Raw genomic sequence first — 24,029 nt, 5'->3', positions numbered from 1 at the left:
GCTTAGTAAGGAGTAAAATAGAACTAAAATATTGTAACCACCTTCTTAATGAACACTGCTATTTTTTGTTGTGCTAAGTAGTGAATAAGTGTTTTCTCATATCTTTTTCTATGTCCTGTTAAGGGTCTGAACTTTAATCTTTGTCTTAAGGTATTTTCATGTTTTTCGTTGTATGGGTTGCTGGTAGTAATGCAAAAAGACTAAAAATATGTCAATGTGCTTTCAATTTGTTTAAATTTCTCAGGTAGAAAGCCATGTAACCTGGTAATTTTGAAAATAAGAACCAAATAAACATATTTTTACTTGTTGCAAAATTGTTTAAAATACTCATTTTTAAATAAATGCTGATAAGTCCACCTTTGGGGGAAAGTTTCTACTTACAGTATGCTGCTTTGTGCTATTGTTGATGATCTCTTTTCTCATTTGCATTGTTAGAGAAGTAATACATATTCAATTGTCAGATATATTAAAAATAATCATAGTGAATATTATTTGTTCATTTATCACATGTATTGGCTAGCATGTTGCACATCCACAATAACATTTTCTGTGGAAATACAGATGCCTGATTTTAATATCGTTTCTATGTCACTTTTCCTGTTTTGTGGAAACTGACATTGTCAGAGTTCATGGGACTAAAGACCATAGTTTTCTTTTCATTTTGGACAAACTGAAATCATGATATTTAGATTTAAGATGATCCTCCCTTTAGCACATTTTATCAGTGCTAATAAGAGGTAGCAAAATTGACTCCATGGAATTTCACCTAATTCCTTCAGCCCTGGGTGTCTTGGGCCACACATAAAATACACTAACGACAGAGCGAGACTCCGTCTCAAAAAAAAAAAAAAACTAAAAAAAAAAAAAAAAAAAAATTGTAAAAAAAAAAATCTCATGTTTTAAGAAAGTTTACAAATTTGTGTTGGGCTACATTAAAAGCTGTCCTGGGCTGCATGCAGCCCGTGGGCCATGGGTTGGACAAGCTTGCTCTAGATATTTTCCTCTTGGCCTGTTTAGCTTAGCCTAATCTTCACATGCACATGAGATTTCAGGCTGCAAAGGTGGGCCCAACTTGTCTTCCCCACTCCCTCTCCAAAGCATAAGGCATAACATGTTACATGGCACAAAACAGGCACTCAAACATTTGGTGAATGAAACCAAGTGGGAAAAAAAAGAGCACATTAAAAAAACTCACAAGTACCTGCAATGTGGTTTGATAACATGAAAAATTGAAATTTCTTTGGTTCAGGGAGTATATCTCTTGTAAGAAAACTCTGCCAATGTTAACATTAAAATGACAAAACACTAATAGGTTGTCTTTGTTTATACAACTGACTGCATATGCAAATCTGTTATTCTTCTTTTGATATGAGGTGAATTAACTTTGCTACTGTAAGGATCCTGATACTTTCCTGATCAGGAAATTCATTAACATAAAAAAACCCAAAACCCTTCCTTAGTACTTGGCAATGACAAAGTCTTCAGTAACACTACTTCTTAAGAACCTGGCTATAGACTTCAAGGTGGAGATCTGCCATTTACAGTTTAGAAAGTTCTGATTTAGGCAAAACTTTGACAAGTCACAAAAAAAGCAATTCAATTCACTATGTCTTAACAGGACAAGCTGGTATTTGGTTTTTGGTGTGGGGTCTCCGTGAAATTTTGCCGCTTGTTTCTTTTGGAATACAAAAACTCTGCACTCAAAAGTGAAACTGAATTTTAAGCCAAAGTAAAATGTCTGAATCAGATTCCCTAGAATAAGGTTTTTTAAAAAATTTAAATAAGTCACCACACTATAGTGGGTAAAACCATTTTTATTAACTGACCAAAGCATATCATTTTGTTTTCTGATTTGAGGTAAAATCATTAAACACAGTTCACAAGAAAATACAACGACTATTTAACCACAATTACAAGAGTTTGAAATCTCACTAGCTGTTCATATAATACTTTTACAAATTCATACAACTGTATAGTCTACTTAAGCTTAGTGTTAACCAAAAGAGCAATATCAAAGACCTAGACACTTGACTACTACTTTTGCAGTGGGTATAGTTTTATGACAACAGAATAACTGTTACCTTATGAATATACTTCACTTTAAAATCCACTCGGCTAGTGACTGTACTGTTTCCTCGTGGTTCAGGGGTGCGCATGAAGGCTCTTAGGAGAGCAAACACCTGTTCCTATTCTGTATGTCCCTCCCTCATTTCAAATGAGAATAACCAATTGAGGAAAATAACCAAATAACCATTGCCCCACCATGAACATGGGGCTTGGGAAGACAGTCCTACAATCTTCACCATATATTTAGGTTTTTAGGCCAGCCAGCTGTTTTTTTTCAAAGCTTTCTTTTGAATGTTCAGATCCTATTTTAATCCTAACTATAGACTACTGTGTTTGTGAAGGTGTCTGAGTGTCTATGTGAGGGCAAGGACAACAATGCAGTCCAGAAACACAGAAAATACGCTTTTTTGCAGCTGAGCTCTGTTTTGAGATTTCATTTTGTTACTGGACAGTGCTTTAATCAATACCAAAGTCTTTGGAACACTGCAGATTTGCTTTAGAGGTAGATAAAACAGAAATCATGCAGTTAAGTCAATTGAGAAAAAAAAAAGGAATTTGTTATCTTTAGAGAACATCATGACTAAAAGTTGATCCTTTGTTCTTGGTGCACATTTAAGAGTTTTTGGGAAATACCCAAGTCTTCCTTGTCTCTCAGGAAAAACACATTTAAATTCATCCTGTACTAACTACAGATAGAAGAAAAACAGTATTAACATGTGTATTACAGCACTGCAGTTCACTTTCTGGATTTGTGACACACAAACACATCATGCATTCTAAGACAGAAGTTAATTTTATTAGTGTCACTAGTGATGTTAATTAAAAAACTTACAGCAAGTGCTCAAAATTTTTCTAAATATTGTAATCACTATGTTTTAAAGACAGAGTGGACTGTTACAAATGATTTTGCAAAATACAAAAATAGATATACTTCCACTGAATGCTTTAATCATTTTTCCGAGCACTCTCATCTTTTGGTTCTTCCTCATCTGAGTACACAGTGGGCTCCTCCCCCTCCTTCAGCAGTTTGCCCACGTGATGATACTTGACTGGAGGTAGAGAAGAAAACACAAATGGTCATTCTCATTCTTTCTAAAACATCATTACCACATTTCAATTTAAAGCATTTATTAGAGGCCTACAATATACTCAGCAATGTGTTGGGCTTCTTGAAGGATACAAAGGTGGTTTATACCACTGTCCTTGCTAACAGGGAATTCGTTTTATTCAGAAGATAGACATATAAAACAGGTGGCAATGTCTGGCAATGAGTGTGCAAGGTAATGTCAAAATGAATTGTTTGTGTGTAGGGAATGTTTAGAAGAACAAGGGCAAGTTATGAGTTCATCAGAAGGGTTACAGAATACTTCATGGAAGGAGGATATATTTTGGAAAAAATGTATACAAGGATTTAGGGAGGGAGTTCTAGAAAATGAAAACGCCATGTACAAATGCATACAGGTAAGACAATGTATCTGGGAAGCAGTAAAGAGACCAAGTTGGCAGGAGTAGTTAACATTTAGAAGTTAGTAGGAGATAAGATTGGCTAAGTAGTGTGGGGAAATATTATGAAAGATCTGAAAAGCCAGCCTGAGGAGACTGGACTTATAGGTGGCAAAGGGCACTGAAGGTTTACAAGCGAAGGAATGACACAGTAAAATAGTGTTTTAACAACAATATTATCAATGTGGTGCATAGGGCAGATTTCAGTAAGGAGAGACTGGGGACAGGGCGATCCGGAGGCTAGCGTGCAGATCCAGATGCAAAGGAACCAGAGCCAGGAGTAGGGTGGTGTCCAGGGGAATGGAAAAGGACAGAATGAGAAGTACTTTGAAAGAAAACTGGAAGCATGAATTAAGTGAAAATTGGAGTTCCCATGGACCAAAATGGAAACTCTGTGGAGGGAGCCATTCTGGAGGCTCACATGACAGGACATCTACAACATGGAATGGACAAGTGAAGTCAGGATTGGCAAGAAAAAAAAAGGTTTCCCTGAAAATCTTTCAGAAAGAGAGTTCAATCCAATTGTGGGGATAGAAGCCATACTGTAGGGAGGAAGAAGGTATAGAGAGGAAATGAAGCAGTGGTTAGGAGCAAAAACTTGTAAGAAGTTTGACAGTGAAGGGGAAGGAATAACAGTCTCATAGATGAAGAGGATAGCAGGAGACAGAATGTTTTTCCCATCACAGAGAAAAACCTACAGGTGGTTAAAGGAAGTGGTAAAGGAGCCAGGAGATGACTGGAGGTGTTGGAGAAAACAGATGTAAGGGTGAAAGCCAGAATGCAAAAGACTTGAGAAGAGATGGCATCAGCAAACCACCACATCACTGTAGCCAAACTAATGCAGGGTCGATCATCTGAATGTCCGCAGCCAAGAGTCTCCTCTTCCTGAATATGAGTAGGAATTAGAGGAGTAACCAACCTGTCTAACAAGGTAACTAAAGCTGCTTTTGTGTGAAATAACTGTTGGGAACAATTGGAACTGTGGGAGACAAATAAAAGCTGGGTGGCACCTGGGAAACCTGCCTTAAGGGGAATCCACACCAACTCTGAGTATAGCTGAGGTGTCACAACAGTATCTGGGGCTAGCCTTAAAGTGGGAAAAAAAAAAATCACACTTTTTCTCCCATTGATGAAGGCAAGCCCTAGAAAATAGAGCTTTGTAAGTTACACACTACAATTCATTGGTTTCACATAGAAAACTAATTACAAAGGCATCCTTATGATGCCAAAAATTAGGGACTCTATTAGGTAACTGAACTATGTTTTCCAAAGTATAAAGACTTGCCTCTACACTTGGAAGTTATATGTAGCCTGCTTGAGACCCAAACTCAGAGGCAGAGACACATCTGGCTAATTATTAACCCAGAACTCTCTCTGAAGTCAGCATTATTTTCAAAGAAAATGGTTGGATAGAGCCAAGAGAACATGTGATATTTAACTGATTATAGAGAACACACATAGAAAACTACATTTTAAATGGAAGATCTTCAAATAATGCTCATGGTCTTTATACACTGTTTCATAAGAGCAGGGAAAGACTCTTATTCAAATTCTCGGCAGTGAAATATTGCTAGAGTGATAATTAAACAGTTAGATTTGACAGAAGCCAATTCCTGAATTCTCAAAATCTGAACTTAACCCCTCATTCCTACTTCTCCCTAAAGACCTCAGCCCATAGCATAAGCCAGAAACAAGCATCTCCTTTTACTTTCTTTTTAAAAATGCAGACACCATTGTTCCTGGGCACATTATAAGCATCATTTGTAGATGAGGCCTATAGTTAGGCTCAATTAGATTCAAAGAGAAGCTGTTTCACAGAATACAAGTCTCCCATTCTTCAACAGAGATGTGGGCTGCTTTTAAACGGCAAGCTCTACAAGAGAGGGCTTATGAAAATCCCTTTCTGTAGCCAAGATGGCCACTGTCCTTTCCCTGACACACCAAGCACCAAATCCTCATTTGGAATCTGTGCAAATCTCTCAAAAATTTTAAAATCAAAACCAGAAACCCAAGTTTCCATAGAGAACTGGCTAAAAATTGGTATGTAATCATAGTAAGTGACTCAGCACTGCTACAATTACTTCAAGCCATGAACTTGATCCGTCCAAGATTAAGGAGCCTATCAAAATGCACCCAAGTTTCAGGCTGCTTAGTAATAACTATTGTCCTGCCACGAATCCCCATTACTGGTAGAAATTTGACCCAGGCACAATTTTAAAAATGCTTACAAGTGAACTGAGACTCCCAGTCACTCAGAGTCTCCTGCTGGGCAGCAGTGAGGTCAGAAAGGTCATCATACTCATCCTTCAGTGCTTCCTTATCCAGGCAAAATGTGGCAAGGCCCCTGGATGCATCTCTTCCAGCAAAGACCCCGTACGGCCCCTCTTCAAAAACAAAACCAAAGATCAATTCTTTATTAGACAGTCAATTGCTCTGTGATTTACACACAGAAAATGGCTTCCCTATTCATCAACATAGCCCCATTTTTGAATATCAAATTCTATTCGGAAACCATAGTAATGCCGATATTCTGAACATTACGTAGGAGACGTAGAAAGCCCTGTTGCCATTTAACTTTTAAATAACTAAAAGTAAATCAAACTGCTATACATTTGCATCAGTCTCCTGTGGTTTCCAAATAGCTAGTAAAAAAGGCATACGTGGTTAGTGATCTCTTGGGGTAGTGGTAGTAGGGAATCATACAAGATAATACTGAGTCCATGGGTTAGAATTCAACTTTAGAACATTGAACTGGGAGCCTGACGGTTCTAGGCACTTAGGGCTACACCAGTGAGAGTTATGGTTTCTTAAGACAATAAGCACTGATGTGTACATGGAAACACATTTCCTTATAAATATATTCTGATATGTCTTAATGAAACAAAGATATCTTACAGCGATCTTTGGTTCCAAGGCTCAATTAAACATTAACTCATGGCATCTGCAGGAGAACCATTTTATAACAGTATCAGTGGTTAAAAAATCTATCCACATTACATAACCTTCACTGTCAATAAATAAGAGATAACACAGAGATCAGTCTTCATTATCTGTTTTTGGTGGGCTTGAGATGACTGTGAAAATACTAAAATTTTCATGGAAAAGAGACTGAATCAATACTGCAAAACAACTCTATAAATGTGATTATCTGTGATATTACACTGAACTTTTGTCTAAGAGAGCAGAGAATCATTCTGTGGGTACAAAAAGTGGATATTTAGAATTATTTAAATATTGCACAACTAAATGAAGAGAATCCAGTGTGGGTACAAAAAGTGGATATTTAGAATTATTTAAATATTGCACAACTAAATGAAGAGAATCCAGTGTACTTTAAACAATGTGTTGTTTCCCCCAAGGCAGATTGAATAGCAGCCCTGACATTAAAATGTTTATAGGTAACCACCATGCCAAGTATGAGAATAGATCAAGTTTCAACATGGCCTGGTCACCTGAAACCACAACACGCTCAGAAATTTTTTACAAATTTTATGACTTTTAAATGCAATTAAAATTCCAAAGAAAAATGCTTATTTTTAATCATCATTACATGCTGCCACATCCACTAAAGGTAAAAAAAAAAATGCCCACATTTTTCATAAATGTACACCTCTAGTGGAAATGGCAGCACCTAGTGCTTGAGAATCGGCAAATGTAATGGTTTGAACCTCACTCACCATTTCAGAAATTATGGTCATTGGCTTGGTAGAGTGAGTCTTTACCAAGCAAACCTCGTAGAATATTTAAACAAGGTCTAGTGGGAACTTTAAAAGTCTTTAAAAAATACATATTATTCAATGCAATGTATATTCACTAGAATGTAAGCTCTATAGGCAGAGATTTGTGTCTGTTTTGCTCACTGCTATATTCCCACATCTACAACAGTGCCTTGCACAGAGTTAACAGGCACTAGAATAACTAATTTTTAGGAATCTTTTACAACATGAAGCATCACTTTCTACCATGATGTCACGTAGTCATGGGCTCACTGAATGACAGTGCAAGATAGAGACACAGGTCTCACAATAGGCCATCTTTATCACTTTTCAGAGGGAAAACTAAGGCTCAGAGAGAACAATACTTTGCACAAGGTCACACAGCTAGTCATGACCCAATCAGGACTAGAACGCAGGTTGCCTGACTCCCAGTTTTGTGCTCTATGCGCAGGCTGACATCCTCTCAATGACTCTGCAAACTACAGTCATGATGATGCCTCATGCACATGTTTTCACTCCTTTAATATTGAGCTCAATATTAACAGGTATTTACATGATTATTTTTATTGATAAAGCATCTATGTGTGCTACTCTAAGGGACAAATAATGTGTGTGGTTTTCAAATGATTTTGACAGTTACATGCCCACAGAAAGCAGGTATTCTAAAATATCCGCAGGCCCGGTGCAGTGGCTCATGCCTGTAATCCCAGCACTTTGGGAAGTGGAGGTGGAAGGACTGCTTGAGCCCAGGAGTTCAAGACCAGCCTGGGCAACACAGGAGCGAGACCCTGTCTCTGAAAAATGAATAAAATGTCTGCAAGAAAAAACTGAGTTCCTTAACCTTAGCACATCTGATTTTGATCAGTTGGACTGGGAGATTAAAATGAACGCCTGAGTCTGACCTGTGTACCGCCTTCTGTACTTTTCCCTCAGGCCAGTGTGGAATGAGCACCGTCCATGTGGACACCCTCTAAGCTCCCTGTGTTTAGAGGAGTCCATATTGGAGGAGCGAAAACCTCTTCTTCCTCATCTCCAAGTATTCTATAAAGCAGGACTTCGCAAGCCTGGCTGCTTTTCAAATTCGCCTGGGAAGCATGTTAAAATACAGACTCCCGGACCACCTGAGACTCATTTGCAGCTCTGGCGGTTAGGCTGGGAATCTGTAATTTTCCTCAGATGCATCAGGTGATTCTGATACGCAACCAGGTTTGCAAAAACCTCGACTCTAAGGAACCCATCAGGCCTGCCTCCTCCAACAGCTCAGCAGTGCAGCAGTCATCCATTCTTCATTTCCCTCTGGTTGGCTTTTTCTGATATCCCCCCACCCAGCAGTCTTCAGAGCTCTACTCCTTTTGTTTCTTGGTATCCTCCCACTTCTCCCTCCCTCCATTTTAATTTTTTTTTCGGCTTCTAATCCTTTCTCACCTGCTATAGACTAAATACCATATTACCTTAAAAGCTTGCCACGTTACCATTGTCCACCACATTCAGCCTTTATTCCTCCCTCAAACAGCCCCCTTCCTCCTTGTTCACCTTCCAGCCTTTCCCCATCTGCCACACACAGCACAAGCGCACACATACCAAACACATGCCACACACATACCTGACGCATGACCCATTTCAAGCGCGCATGCACACACCACACACACACACATACACACACCCGATAAATCACATACACTAAACGCGCACACACCGCGCATGCACACACCGCGAGTGCACACACACATCACTATCCACCGGGCACAATGCTTTTACCTGCTGCTAATCCCGTCTCGGCGTTTTCTCCCATACCCTCACATTTCAAAGCTACTCCCGGCGTCATTGGCCTTCCCCTCTTCTCTAGGTCTGGACCTTTTCTCTCTTTCGCCCTCCCCCATGCCTCCCTCGGAACACCCTCATTTCCTTCCTAGAACCCGACACTACCCCCTCCTCCTTCCAGGAATCCCCAAGCCCAGGTCCTTCGAAAACTCCCTCAACAGCCTGGGCTTTGATGTGTCCCCCCGCAACGCCTTCGAGCTTCGTGGTCCCACCCATCCCCGGCTTAAGCGCCTCAGCCTTCCTTCTCTAACCCCCTTCCAGCGCTGTCAGCGCGGGCCGGGGATCCGCGTCCCCGACTGGCTCGCAGCCCCTCTAGAGCGCCTCTTGTCCCCTGCCCGCCTACCCTAGCTCGCCGCCATTCCTCCCTGCACTCAGGGTCGCCCCGCTCCCGCCTCGCCTCTCTCCCGCCCAGCCCCGTGCCGGGGGCCCCCTTCTTTTGTCTCCGAGCCCCCCTCGCCGGCCGCGTACCGGGCCCGTAGAATTTGCGGCCTTTGGTCACGTCGAACACCTTGCCGTTGATGGCCATGAGTATGCGCGGGTCCTGGACGCCGTCGAAGCACCGCAGCTCGGCGGGGGTGAAGTCGCGCCGCTTGAGGCGGGGCAGAGGGGGCGGCTCGTCGTCGTCGCTGTCGCCGCTGGCCGCCGGCTGGTCCCCGCGCACGATCTTGTAGAGCAGGAAGATGCAGAGGCCAAGCAGCAGCAGGTTGAGCGGCGACGTGAAAATCTCGTGCAGCAGCCCGCCGCTCTCCAGCTCGCTCGGGTCGGCGCCAGTCGCCACCACATCCTCGGCAGCCATGATCTCTGGAATAAAGGTTGGGCCGCGCTAGGCAGGGCTCCGGAACTCGCCGCTTTCTCCTCCCTCTGAGCGAGCGAGTGGCGCGCGGGGTTCGGCGGCCAAAGACTAGCCGGGGAGGAGGCGGGGCAGGAGGGGCGGAGCCTCCGAGCCCCGCCTACCCCGAGGCCACCTAAGCGCCCCGCCCTGCTCGGTCCGGTTAGGCAGCCCTCAGGCCCCCGACAAAGCCTCTGGAGTCCGGCGCCGCGCCCCCGCGGCCGCGCAGTGCCCCCCTCAGTTCTACCTGGGAGGCCCCAGCCCAGCCTCACGCCATCCTCGCGCCATCCTATAGCTGAGCGCGACGCACGCGCTGCCCTCCTCTGCGCCCCTGTTTTGCTCCTCGCAGACCGAGCCGCTGGGAGAGCCTCGGTATTGCCGCGCTCTGTGCGAGCGCCCCTCCACCACCTGATGCGCGCCAGACACCGACTCCCTTTCTCTTGCTGCAGGCTTTTCCCTGCCTCCGGTTCCGAAGCCCCTCATCTTCCCCCGGCCGTTCCCGGGCCCTCCAAGCTGTCTTAGGAGACAGGAAACTCGTTCTTCGAACTCCATTTTCTGTGTTAGAGCCCTACACGACTCATTTTCACCTTGGGAACCCCCATTCGCTCTCCTTGATGGCCCTTCCCCAATTCTCCCCCAGATGCTGCAGGACCGACACCCCCGGGATTGCTAAAGTCAGTGCACAACTCTCCCTATTATCTGGGGAAACGAATCGGATCGCCCAGTTAACTTTGAATTTTTTCTCCGAAAAACCCTTTTGCAATTACTGATTTGCTCAGTCACCAGGCATTAACAAGCAACGTTCTCTTGTTGCTCTTTTTTCCCCCTCAGAATAATGTGAAAGTTTCTTTGTTTGGCAGCGTTCTTCCATTTGGAGTCTTTCAGGCTACCCTTGGCAGTCACAATAACCCTGAGCTGGAGCCCAGACAAAGGCGGGAGTTTGGAAGGATCCTAGGCCCGGTCCCTTCCTTTCCTAGGTATTTCATCCGGCCTTTGATGTGCTAACAGACTGCACAGAAGCAGGCCTCCACGGAGGAAGGGGTTGCCTCGTCCTAATCTGGCCCTTTTTCTGGTGGCAGGGGGAGGGGAGCAGAAGAAAGGATAGAGAGGGAAACAAATAATTAAAACCAAGCTGTGCACGCATCTGCAGCCCAGAGCAGTACTTTTCCACCAAGCGTTCTGTTGGCTTGCACATAATTTACTCCTCCCAACACGCAAGAGACTTGAGTAAAGATTGGCTTCCTACCTCAGAATTCTAAAGATTTCTGGCAAAAACTGCTTCCATCCCTGCCCCCCACATCTTCTTAAATCATTATAAAGTGTAATGAGCCAAACAATCTTTGTATCTATCGGGCCCACGCATTTTTCTCAGAGCTAAATTTGGGATTAGCTGAACCGGCCCCTCCAGATCTTTTGTCAAAACTCTTCAATTTAATCATGGGGAAACAGGCTCAAACTGAGGGCACTTGGCTATAGGTAGAATCTATCTCTTTTAACATGTATGACCAAGAAGATTTAGAAAGCTAATAAACTTACGAAAAATATTTTCATTTGCAACTAATATGACAAAGGGTTAATATTTCTTTGAGAGCTCATTTGGATTGATAAAATGTATAAGATTCTAGTCAATAAATGGGAAAAAATAGGAACAGGTAGTTCACAAAAGAGAGCACGCCAGTGGTGAATAAGCATATGAAACATGTTCAGTCTCATTAGTAACAAAAAGAAAAGCATGGAGATGCCACTATCACCTACTACTTTTCTACAGGAAAGATAAAAGGGAAAAAAAGGATAACACAGTATTGGCAAGAGAGTGGTGAAACTCTCATACGCTGTTGGGTATAACCTTTCATTATCCATAAAAATATTTTCTACGCATTAATCCCACTTCTAGAAATCTGTTCTTTGACCTAGTAATTCCATTTTTAGGAATCCATCCCAAGGAGACAGAAATGCAGACAAATATTTCATTACTAAGATGCTCAGCAGAGATTCATTTTTAATACAGAAAAACTGGAAACAACCTAAATGTCCGACTTCAAATAAAATGACTAATTAATGCACTTGAATTGTGACAAAACCATTAAAAGGCCATTTAAATATCATCATTGTGGAGTCCTAATTAGGGAAAGGGAATCAGGCTGGTGGGAGCATGAAATAGCAAAAAGAAAAAAGCAAATAAGCTACAAATCTCCCTTTCTTCATGATCCAAAATGCAGCCTTCCTGCGCAAATAACTCACAGTCTTCCCGTGCCCAGCTATCGCCAGACACCTGTAAGTTAGCTCATTGCAACCTTGGCATTATCAACATTACACAAAGACCTCTTCAACAGACAGCATAAACACCATCCTATAAAATTTCCAGCAAGCCTTCATCTCCTGGCAGTTGGCTCCTCCCTTGCAGGCTGCCCTTTGTCTCTCTGGCAACATATATTTTCCTACTTTCTCTAATAAATCTACCTCCTTTTAACTAAAGCTGTCTTGGTAAATTCTGTTACCCCTGTGCCACCGGCCCAGTCATCTCTCCCCCACAACAATCATGACATGGCAAAAAGCTTGTGTTTTAATCTTGAGGGAAAAACAGGATACAACACTATACGCAGTATGAATTCAACTATGTCAAAAAATTCATAAAAGGAAGTGTGGAAGGAAACATGCTAAAATGTTAACTGTTGTGATTGTTGCTTTCTTCTTTATACCTTTCTACATCATCCACAATGGGCACATGTCACTTTTAACCTCAGGGGGAAAAAATGGTTTATTATTTATTTTCTGAAAAAAATGTAGAATGATAATACATGTTCACTATAACAAACTTAAACAATACGTGAGCGTATAAAGTAAAAAATGAAACTCCTTTCTCCCTCTCCCAGTTCCCCAAACAGTACTTAAATCAGGCCCATACATTAGCCGTTTGGCTTATATTCTTGCAGATATGCAACACACACACACACACACACACACACACACACACATATTTTGTTTTATAAAACTGGGGGAAATTTTATATAATAAAAGTTTTATCATTTTTTTTTTCCAATAAAGAGAGACACAGAGTAAAAAACAAAACAAAAACGAAGCCGTTAGCTCCCCACCCAGATAAAGCCTGCTGGAATGTTTTTTTCAAAGTAATATTTGTCTAAAGTTAGAAACTTCAAACTATGGGAAGATACAGAAGACAACTGTAGTCCCTCTCCTCACTCTTGATTCTCTTTCCTCAAAGGTAACCACTATTAAATCTGGGGAAAGTGTTTTCATGGAGGGATGGCGAGGATTTATTATTCTCATTTATCATAGTCCAGTGTCTCTTCTGCTACACCTCTGTGTCCCCTTGGAGGATAATGGATTAAAGGAAGTCCTGCTTCACATGGAGGGTAGAAAACTTGTGCAACTTAAGACCTCAAGAAGTGATACAGTTTAAAAATATAAATGCTTGCAAACCAGATTTGATGTTCAATAAAGTGGGCTATTAGCTAACACTGCGATGTAGAGATTGTTGAAGAAAAGCATCCCATCATTCAGGCTCATGTCAGAATCAATGCTGAGTGGAATGGTCTCCTCCAGGGTGGCAGTTCTCAAGTTATCTGGAAATAAGCAAGAGTGCTCCTGAATAAAAAGCCCCCTTCAGAACATGAAGGTTGCCTTAATATGCTCTTTGGCTCCAAATCAGTTCCTAAAGCTGATGTACTTGACCCAAGGACTACTTATTTCCCAAGATACATGTTAAGTCTTTTAGTGTTTTCAAACTTTCTGTCTCCTTTTAATTATTTTCAAAGGTTTTAAAGAGCTTTTAAAGAAAAATAGAACAATTGGCTGATTAGCTAGAAAATGTTTGGGAAATAATTCAGCCTTACTAGGAAGCAAATAAATCCAAAGGAACATAATAACAACGCACCATTTCTCATCATTCAAATGACTGGAGTGTTCTTTTTTCTCTTTTGTTTCTTGGAGCTTTTTAAGAATGGTAATACTTGGTGTTGGCAAGCACAGAGCAAAACAAGCACTCTGACACAATTGGCAAGAGTAAAATTGCTAGAATGCAAGATTCATTTTGTTCACCAATGTATTTCAAGCCCCGACACCATGTCTGGCACATAGTAGGCACGCAATAAATATTTGTTGAATTTAATTATGTTGTAAAAGGGTTTAGGCTTTCTAGAAAGCCCTTTGGCAATATGCATTAAAAGCCTCAAACTATTCCTAGTCTGTGGCCAAGAAATCTAACTTCCAGGAATTTCCCCTAAAGAAGTGTTCAGAGACGTGAACAGAGATTTGTGTAGAAGAACCACAAAGCATGATACATGATAGCAAAATCTGGAAACAGCCTAAGTATCCAAAGATGCTCCCCATCTCACTCAGAGTAAAAGCCCAAGTCCTTACAGCACCTACAAGGCCCTACAGGATCTGCAGTACTCTACCCACCCTTACCTTTAAGACATTAGGATCTCACCACTTTCTTCCCTGGTCACTCTACTCCAGCTACAGTGGCCTCCTTGCTGCCCTTTAAACAAGCAGCCATATTTCCAATTCAGGGCCTCTGTACTTGTCATTCCATTTGTCTGGAATGCCCTTCCCTAGACATTCTCATGGGTCATTCCCTCACTGCTTTCAAATCTCACAACACCTTCTTCCTACTCCTCATCCTCCTTCCCTGCTTCATTTTCCCTCATTGCATTTACTGCTTCCTAATATACAATATCTTTTCTCATTTTTTAAATCTCTTCCAACTTGAACATAAGGTACACAAGAACAGAGGCTTTTGTCTATATTCTTCACTGTTATATTCCTTGTGCTTAGAATAGTGCCTGGCATGTAGTAGGTGCTCAATAAATATCTGTGGACCTGAGTTTGAGTATGGAAACCCGTTATGTTAAATTCTCATGCACAGAAAAAAAAAATCTGAAGGAAACGCACCTAAAAGTTAAGAGTTATCTCTGGGTTGTGAGATTATAGGTAATTTTAGGTAATTTTTGCTATCTTCTTTATCCAGTGATTATAAACTCCTTTTATTATTGTAACAAGCAAGAAAAAGTTAAAAAATTTAAAGACTAGAAAACAAAATTCTACAGTTGCCAACTATGTCTTGAGTGATAGTGTATGGATCCACATTCCCAATTTCAGAGACTGGAGACTTCGTGCTGAGATTTTAAAGAGACCCCAAAGGAACCTGCCCATCTGCTTCCACTCAGCCAACCTTGATTGAGCTCTAGCTCTATGCTAAACTCTGTGGTGAGCCTACGGATGCAAAGTACTTTCCCTCAAAGAAGGAGCTCACAGTCTAGCAAGGGGAGACAGATGGTCAAAAGGTTACAGATGCTGCGGTTGAGGTCTCCACATGGTAAGGGGGAGGTTGGCAAGGGATGGTAGGAGGTGTGATCTAGGAAGGTTTCATACAGGAAATGACACTGAGCTGAGTCTTAAAAATGTTCATGGCACCAGTTAGGCCTATCAGTAAAAAAAAAAAAAAAAAAAAAGAGAAAAAGGAAAAAATTTCACCAAGTGGACAAGGAAGGGGATAAATTTTCTGAGGAACCAGTAGTTCTCAAACTTTAGTGAAGATCAGCATAATCTGGAGAAGGGGAGGGCACTTATTGAAATGTCCACTCCTAGGACCAGCCACCAAAGATTCTAATCTAGTAGGTCCAAGGGAAAGCCTGAGAATCTTTAGTAATAGCTGACACTGTTTGAGCACTTATTACTTGCCAGGCAATGTTCTAAGCCCTTCTGTGGATTAACTCGAGTACTCTTCCTAAAACACTGTGAGGCAGTTGGTTATATTATCCCGTTTCACAGGTGAGGAAACAGGTACAGAAAAGTTAAGGAACTTGTCCACTGTCACACAGCTAGTAAGTGGAATGTCAGAATTCAAATACAGTCAATCTGGTTCCAACCTTGGCTGTTTACCATTAAGCTATTTGACCTGCATTCTAACATGTGAACAAGCACCCCAGGTGATTCCAATCCAGGTCAGAAACACTGGGATAGAAGAAACAATCTGGGGCCGGGTGCGGTGGCTCACGCCTGTAATCCCAGTGCTTTGGAAGTCTGAGGTTGGTGGACTGCTTGAGCCCAGGAGTTTGAGACCAGCCTGGGCAACATTGTGAGACCCTGTCTTTACAAAAAAAAAAAATGCAAAAATGTAGTCGGTTGTGGTGATACATGCCTGTAGTCCCAGCTATGTGGGAGGATTACCTGAGCCCAGGAGGTCAAGGCTGCAGTGAGCCATGATCGTGCCACTGCACTCCAGCCTGGGCAACAGAGAGAGACTCTGTCTCCAAAAAAAAAAAAAAAAAAAAAAGCATTCTGAACAAAGGTACAGAGGTGCAAAACACCATGTCCCATTCCAGGAAAACCCTCTAATGACTCCCCATTGTCAGTGAAATCAAGTCCAGAGTCTTTGGCATGGTTTACCCAACTGTGGTGTGATACCTACCCAGATTTCACCTCCCACCCCCACTTCAGGACCCACGCACTCATTCTCCCAGGTCCCCAACTGCTGAAAGTATTGATGACTGACAGCTTGCAACGAAATCCTCTTCCTGAGATTGCATTGGGCTAACGAGAGCTTTCTAGCCCAAAGTCACAGATCCTTCTTAGTGCAGCCTGCAGGTAATGAATGGCCAATACAGGGATATAAAGGCCTGTCTCCCTTTCTCCATCTAAGGAAAACTCTGAAGAGTCATACCAGGCTCAGAACTCCCTGTGGGATTGATGGAAGCTGCATTGTGAGTGCACTCAGCTTCTCCCTCCGCCCTATCCTACTCCCTTGTCTTATATTTCAGGTGTCGATTCCAAGAGCACTCTTCAGTCAATTTTCTACATGGCAAACTCCATCACAGAGTCTCTTTCCCAGGCAACCCAGCCTTCCATGATCCGGCCTCAGATTACTTGTCCAGCTTTATCTCTTTATCTCTTTCTACTTTCTCCTTACCCTCAACACTCCAACCATAATGAAGCTAGGAATGATGTGGCCAATGTCGCAGCTAATGTGAGTGCTATGAACATTTTACATGTGATTCCATTTGTCTAGAATGCTCTTCCCCAGATGTTCTCATGGGTCATTCCCCTTCCTGCTTCAAATCTCGTTTATCTTACAAGCGAGGTTCTATTATCATCCTCTTTTCATAGATGAGAAAAACCAATACATAGATAGGTTAAGCTACTTGTCCAAAGTCACACAATTAGTAAGAGGCAGTGCTGGGATTTAAACCCAGCAGTCTGGCCCCAGAGCCCATGCTTTACATGAGATCATTTTGCTTTTTCGAAGTGTCGTGCTCATAGGAACATGGAGGTTGCAATTGGAGAGGTGGAGACTGGAGCAGGGACACCAGCCTTACCGCAGGAGAAAATGAAGACTTAAATCAGTGTTGGGATAGTGAGGACGCAAATGCAAGGATACATGTGATAAATGTTAAGGAGTTGGATGGGACAGGACTTTGGATTCCTCCTCTATTTCTCCCATTCCTTCTACATCTGACTTATGCCCCCAATTTTTGTATGGGTGGATGGCATATCATTCATCAAAAGAAGATATATAGCAGGAGGAGCAAACTTGCAAAAAGGACATTGTATGCAAATGGAGGTTGTGTTTTAAAGTGTGGTTCATAAACCAGCAGCTTTGGCATCCGCTGGGAGCTTGTTGGAAATGCACGATCTTGGGCAGTATGCCAGACGTACTGAATCAGAATCTCCATTTTAACAAGTCCTCCAGATGATTCACATGCACATTAATGTTTGAAAAGCACGGGCATAAGGAACATTCTGGTGGTGCTATCCAGTAATATGTCCAATCGGGTATTTGGGTTTGGGGCTCAGGATGGAGGTCTGGACTGGAGGGGTAAAGACAGGAGGTATCAGACTATAGGTGGTAGCTGAAACCACTGGCATTGAATTAGATCCCAAGGAGAATATAGGGCAGAGGTCTCTCTCTCTTCAAGGCTCATTGCACAATGTTCTAAGCCAAGGTTGAAAATTGTTAGCCTTGGTGACTACAGCTGGCTTGAACACATGTTTATTTGACCCTCACATTATTTTAATTTTTAAAATATTAGATGTAAGCACTTAACCAATAGATTTTTACATAAAACCTGCATTTCTGACATAAAAATCTTCTCTTAAAAAATGAGAAGATCAATTTGGGAGGCCAAGGTGGGCAGATCACTTGAGGCCAGGAGTTCGAAACCAGCCTGGCCAACATCGTGAAACCCTGTCTTTACTAAAAATACAAAAATTAACTGGGTGTGGCACGAGAATCACTTAAACCCAGGAGGCGGAGGTGGCAGTGAGCTGAGGTTGCGCCACTGCACTCCAGCCCCAGCCTGGGTGACACAGCAAGACTTTGTCTCCAAAAAAAAAAAAAAAAAAAAAGAGAGAGAGAGAGAGAGATCTGACATTATATCTCTGATTAGCAGCTGCCTCCTTTAGCAGGTACACCTAAAGAAGCCCCATTTCTCCCTGCTGTATCCCCAATGCTGAGAACAAGTATCAACTGTCTTTTATCACATTTACTCTGTTTTTGTTAAAGCAGAATTAAGTGGATAATCAAAATTTCTTTGTACCTATGACTCTATCAAAAGTGGAAAATGAAAGAGAACAGGGTTACTATTTCAAAATAAAAACAGGGCAAGAACACATTTCTTTGTGATTTCTGGCATATACTACATTGCCACACATCAACCAGACTTGCATTACTTACTCATATTACTGGCCTGGCATTTATAGGCAGGTTGCAGAGAGAAAAAGGGCCAAGATAGAGTCTTGGGGAAGATTAACATTGTAGGAATAAGTAGAGGAAGAGAAACCCACCAAGGAGATTGAGAATAAAAACCACAAGTGGTAGGAAAATGGCAGAATAGTGTGGTCCAATAGAAGCAAAGGGAGGAGACAGGGTTTCCAGGAGGGAGAGGTTTACAGTGCCAAGGGCTGTAAATGGATCAAGAAAGATGAAAACTAAGGTGTAAGTTGGACTAGACAGTTAGGAAGTCCTGGGTTACCTATGCCAGACTCTTTATTGTGGCATGAGAATGGTGAAAGTCTGGTTCCAGTGGCCTAGGGAGTGAGTGGAACATGAGGATTGAGGAGATCTATCTCTCAAAAAAGAACTTTGAGAAGCTTGACTAAGGCAAAGGAGGTAGGGAAAAGAGAGAATTGGATTCCTTGGTTTGATTTTTGTTGTTCTGAAAACTGTCATAGACTTCAGTTGCAGCAAGGTAGGTAGTAATGCTTAGAGGTTGAAAGTACAGGACAGAGTAGGTATTTTTTTTTTTTTTTTTTTTTTGAGATGGAGTTTTGCTCTTGTTGCCCAGGCTGGAGTGCGGTGGTGTGATCTCAGCTCACTGCAACCTCTGTCTCCTGGGTTCAAGCGATTCTTATGCCTCAGCCTCCGGAGTAGCTGGGATTACAGGTGCCCACCACCACTCCTGGCTAATTTTTGCAAATTCTTTAGTAGAGATGGGATTCCGCCATATTGGCCAGGCTGGTCTTGAACTCTTGACCTCAAGCGATCCACCCACCTTGGCCTCCCAAAGTGCAGGGATTACAGGCGTGAGCCACCTCGCTCTGCCCAGAGTGGGTATTAATCAACCCTGTGGCATGGAATGAGACAAGAGAGGATGAAATCGAAAGAACAGGTGGAAGGATCATAGCTTCTCCTTTAAGAGGAGAGGGAGAGGGAATTCAAACCTGACAGTTTCAATGTTTTCCATGAAGTAGGAGGCAAGGTCAACTGTGAGGGGAACAGAATGGGGAGAGAGGGGAAACAGCAAGGGCTTGAGTATTGGCCAAGGCTAATATTTTTACCATTCCCTCCATAGGGGCTTTTGGAAACAGGAAGAAACAGGAGAAATACAGGCATTATGTTGCCTAGGAAACACAGTGGTTTGCTAAAGCAATAGTATGTTCTTTCGAATCTGATTAACCCTTTCGTATCCATTGTAACCTCAAAGAGAGCTAACTGGTGAATAGGGATGGAAGTAGAGAGAATTTTGCTCCATAGAACACACAGTGGACATCCTCTTTAGCCTGAGGAAAATATGAGGGTATGAGTAGCCCTGGGACAGGAGACTTAAATAAAATAGGAGAGACCATTAAAGAAGTGGCAGGCAGTAAGGTGTCAAAGACATTCCCCTATTTCCTTGTGCTGGTATGTGACCCACACCACACACACACACACACACACACACACACACACACACACTCCATCCCTTTGCATGTATACAGGCACGATCCCACTTTCCCACCAATCAGAAATATCTAGAGTTAATACGTGGGAATTATCCTTTCCTTGGTTTTTTTTTTGTGTGTGGTAAGATAATCTAATTGAAAATGAATTGTCTTCTGTTTTTTCTGCTATATAAGTTCATCGCTAAACAAAATTTATCTTTCTCTCTCTTACTCTTGCCACAGAGGATGGCCAGGGCTTTGTGACAAGGAGATCTGAGCTTTACATATGCCAGGAAGAAAGTAGAGAGGACCTTGTTTCCAAAAAGTCTCTAGGTTATTGAGAGCTTTGAGCTGAACCGAGAGTTCGGTTCAAAGGTCTCTGAGGGTGGGGAGGAGTGGAGTGTGGATCAGCTACATGCCCCAGCCTAGGCACATATTGTGGTTGGGAGGCAATGTCCCAGAGTGTCCAGGATCCATGTCCTGGTCCGCACACCCGCACCCATGACTCCCCAGGAGGGTGTAAATTCTATTGAGGAAGTCTTTCCCTCCAGACTCAGTTGTCCTCCCCAAGCTGATGCTGGTCCATCATTTTTAGTGACTTTAACATCAATGTGGATGACCCATCCCACACCATGACCTTCCACTTCCTTGACTTTCTTCACCTCCAACACTTTTTCCTCTACCCCACATTAGCCACCCTCTTGGTCATACACTAGACCTTTTCAAAAGGCCAGCTCTGATTAAACCCAGCTGTTCCCCCATTTCCTAACTGCACATAAACAACTGAACATCGTAGTAGAAAGCACAGTACTATACTTGCTGGTCTCCCTTGAAAAAAAACTTTGGAAAAGAATCAAAACTGTTTTATTCACAGATGACATGATCATCTATGTAGAAAATCCAACAAATTCTACAAATAAGCTACTAGAACGAATGAGTAAGTTAGCAAGGCTAAAGGATACAAGATTGACATATAAATACCAATTTTATTTCTATATTCTAAATATTCAATAGCAACGAACAATCAGAAATCAAAATGAAGAAAGAGACAATAACATCCACAACAACGTTAAAACATCCACAACAACATATTAAACATGAAATAATTTGGGACAAAAAGTATATGATTCTCTCTATGTAAATGCCCAGAAAATACAATCTAACATATAGTGACAGAAAGCAGGTCAGTGGCTACCAGGGGATAATGAATGAGGAAGAGCCCACCTCTCTATTCTTGCTTTCAGCTGATGATATTGCATTTCATTTCTTTAAGAAAATAGAAACAATTAGATGTAAACTATCATCTCCCTGCCACCAAACCCACCAAACCCTACCTGCAGCTGTATTCTCTGTATTCCTTCTCGGTACTGTGCAGAGAGTGTCTTTACTCCTATCAAGGGCCTTCCCCTTGAACTCTGCATCTATTTGCCTAATTCTCAAAACCCTGGCTCCCATAGTTTATCTTCTTCTCTCCTTGAACGTACTTATGAGCAGATAAACATGCTTTAGTGTTTCTTCTCTTTTAAGACACCTTCCCCCGGGCCAGGCGCCGTGGCTCATGCCTGTAATCTCCGCACTTTGGGAGGCCGAGACAGGCAGATCACTTGAGGTCAGGAATTTGAGACCAGCCTGGCCAACATGGTGAAAGCCTGTTCTCTACTAAAAATACAAAGATTAGCTGGGTGTGGTGGCACATGCCTGTAATCCCAGCTACTTGGGAGGCTGAGGCAAGAGGATTGCTTGAGCCTGGTAGGTGGAGGTTGTAGTGAAGCAAGAGTGTACCACTGCACTACAGCCTGGGCGATGGGAGAGAAACCCTGTTTCAAAAAAACATAACAAAACAAAAACAAACAAACAAAAAAACCAAAACCAAAACCAAAAACCTTTCCCTAACCCCAAATCTTCCTAGTAGCTACTCCCCTGCATTTTCTGTTCCCTGTGTATCCAAACTTCTACAAAGGGTTGTCTACATGTATCATCTCCACATCCTTGCCTCCCATTCTCTCTTCCACTTACTCTACTGGGCTTTTGTCTGCATCACTCCTTCAATGCCATTCTTATTTATGTTCTGATTCCATGGACATTTTTGTAACTTTATCTTTGGACTCTGTCTCTCAAAGTACGCTCAGAGCACTTTGTACACAGAGTACAACATTTGATGGAGTTGATCACTACACCCTGAAATACTTTCCTTACTTAGTTTCTGAGATACATCCCACATCCTTTGATGGTTTTTCTCCTTTCTTATTCACTACTCATTCTCAGCTGCCCATACCATTTACACCTCCTTTGCCAGACTTTTAAATGTTGGAGTGCCCCAGATACGTCCTGGGCCAGCATCTGTTCTCATTCTCTGCTCAGGTGATTTCATTCAGTCCTAATGTTTTTCATATACTTAAGACTCACATATTTAAACTTTATATGAAAGACAAAAGGAAGGAGAAAAAAGCATAAAATAAACTTTTTACCCTAGTCTTACCCCTGGACTCCAGATCCTGTATACATTAGGCATACTTGACATCAATAGGTATCAGAATATTTACATGTCCTAAACATAACTTTTAATTTCATCCTTGTATTAGACGCTGTACAGTGGTGAGAAACAGAAACTGCTTAGTTATTTAGAGGAGAAAAGGATGGGACACAGGGAATTAAGAGCTTACAAAAATCAGTGAAAAGGTTGGAAGAACAGGCTATAGCCTTGGGCTGTAGGAATGACTACCAGGACTCTATCACTAAATAGGCCCATTGGGGTACTGTGACCTCTGCCCTCAGACAGAAAAGTGGGTCATCAGGAAGCCTCCGCTAGGATGATTGGCTTCAAGAATAGAGCAACGCCCAGGACCTCCCCGCCCGGGTCCTGCGCCAGAGCCCGGCCTCGCCCGCCCTCGAGCTGCAGCCGGGCCTGGCCGCCTGCTGCGCCCGCTTGCGCCCAGGCCTCGCGCCACTTCCTGCGGCTGTGAGCGCACCTCGGCTGCACGCCCGACATCTGGGCGCTGCACCACTGGAGCGTCTGGCTCACCCCTTTCTCGCGTGGCGCAACTCGCCTCTTCGAAGCTTCCTCTTCCTATGCTGCCTGCGCGAGCCGCTGCCAGTCTACCCCGACTTGGCGGAGGTGGTGGGCTGTCACTGGTCATCGCCATCAAAGGCAACTGAAAGTTTCTTATCAAAAGAAATTTGGCTGGCACCCCCACAGTTCTACGAAATGAGAAGACTTGAAAACTTTGCCTCTCTGATTTGCACAAATTTTGTTTGGATCTGGCATTAGAAGGACTGGAAAGGTGGCTGTCGATCACCTTGTTAACTGCTGATGGAATGCTCTAGCTTTTACCAGTGATGAGCTATACTTAGAAGATTCAGACTTTTTAGAAAATCTTTTCTCTGCTGAAAAAAAGACTGAAGAAATCATGAAGGAAGGCAAGCAATTTCACTGGATAGTAATAATACAATCACCAGCTTTACGATACTCACGTGACTGTTCAAAGTGCAAACACGTTTATCCTAAGAGCTCTGTAGTAAGAGTTATTTGTAGGGTGCTCATGCTTGTTTGTAAACTGGCCTACTTGAAGTCCTCGTGAATAACAAGGGTTGAATTTAAACTTGCTTGAAACTTAAGGAAGTGTGTGCCTATAAAAGTTATACGGCCGGGCGCGGTGGCTCACGCCTGTAATCCTAGCACTTTGGGAGGCCGAGGCGGGTGGATCACTTGAAGTCAAGAGTTCCAGACCACCCTGGCCAACATGGTGAAACCCCATCTCTACTAAAAATACAGAAATAAGTGGGGCGTCGTGGCGCATGCCTGTAATCCCAGCTACTTGGGAGGCCGAGGCAGGAGAATCGCTTGAATCCGCGAGACTGAGGTTGCAGTGAGCTGAGATTGCACCACTGCACTCCAGCCTGGGCGACAGAGGGAGATTCCATCTCAAAAAAAA

General features: G+C 42.6%; 1 protein-coding gene and 1 pseudogene across 1 annotated transcript; one reads left to right on the top strand and one right to left on the bottom strand.

Moving 5' to 3' along the window:
- Positions 1–1,796: 1,796 nt before the first annotated feature.
- Positions 1,797–10,153, bottom strand: PGRMC1 (progesterone receptor membrane component 1). Its single transcript, XM_011977144.1, has 4 exons — positions 10,068–10,153; positions 9,576–10,023; positions 5,799–5,954; positions 1,797–3,116 (listed from the first exon to the last, which is right to left on the bottom strand). The coding sequence occupies exons 2-4, from the start codon at positions 9,901–9,903 to the stop codon at positions 3,013–3,015; spliced, it is 588 nt and encodes a 195-aa protein (XP_011832534.1). The 5' UTR covers positions 9,904–10,023; positions 10,068–10,153; the 3' UTR covers positions 1,797–3,012.
- Positions 10,154–10,550: 397 nt separating this feature from the next.
- On the top strand, positions 10,551–23,675 carry LOC105537554 (annotated as a pseudogene).
- The last annotated feature ends 354 nt before the right edge of the window (positions 23,676–24,029 follow it).

The sequence above is a fragment of the Mandrillus leucophaeus genome, unplaced genomic scaffold (assembly GCF_000951045.1).
Source record: "Mandrillus leucophaeus isolate KB7577 unplaced genomic scaffold, Mleu.le_1.0 Scaffold174, whole genome shotgun sequence".
NCBI classification, from domain to species: domain Eukaryota; kingdom Metazoa; phylum Chordata; class Mammalia; order Primates; family Cercopithecidae; genus Mandrillus; species Mandrillus leucophaeus.
This window is presented reverse-complemented; position numbering and strand designations above follow the sequence as displayed.

What these genes read in the sequence shown, in the direction of transcription:
- PGRMC1 (XM_011977144.1), bottom strand. Translation starts at nt 9,903, where the DNA reads ATGGCTGCCGAGGATGTGGTGGCGACTGGCGCCGACCCGAGCGAGCTG. An exon ending in CCGCAAATTCTACGGGCCCG is followed by an intron (nt 5,955 to 9,575) that starts GTACGCGGCCGG and finishes TTGTTTTTGAAG; the next exon opens with AGGGGCCGTACGGGGTCTTT. An exon ending in CTGGGAGTCTCAGTTCACTT is followed by an intron (nt 3,117 to 5,798) that starts GTAAGCATTTTT and finishes CTCTACCTCCAG; the next exon opens with TCAAGTATCATCACGTGGGC.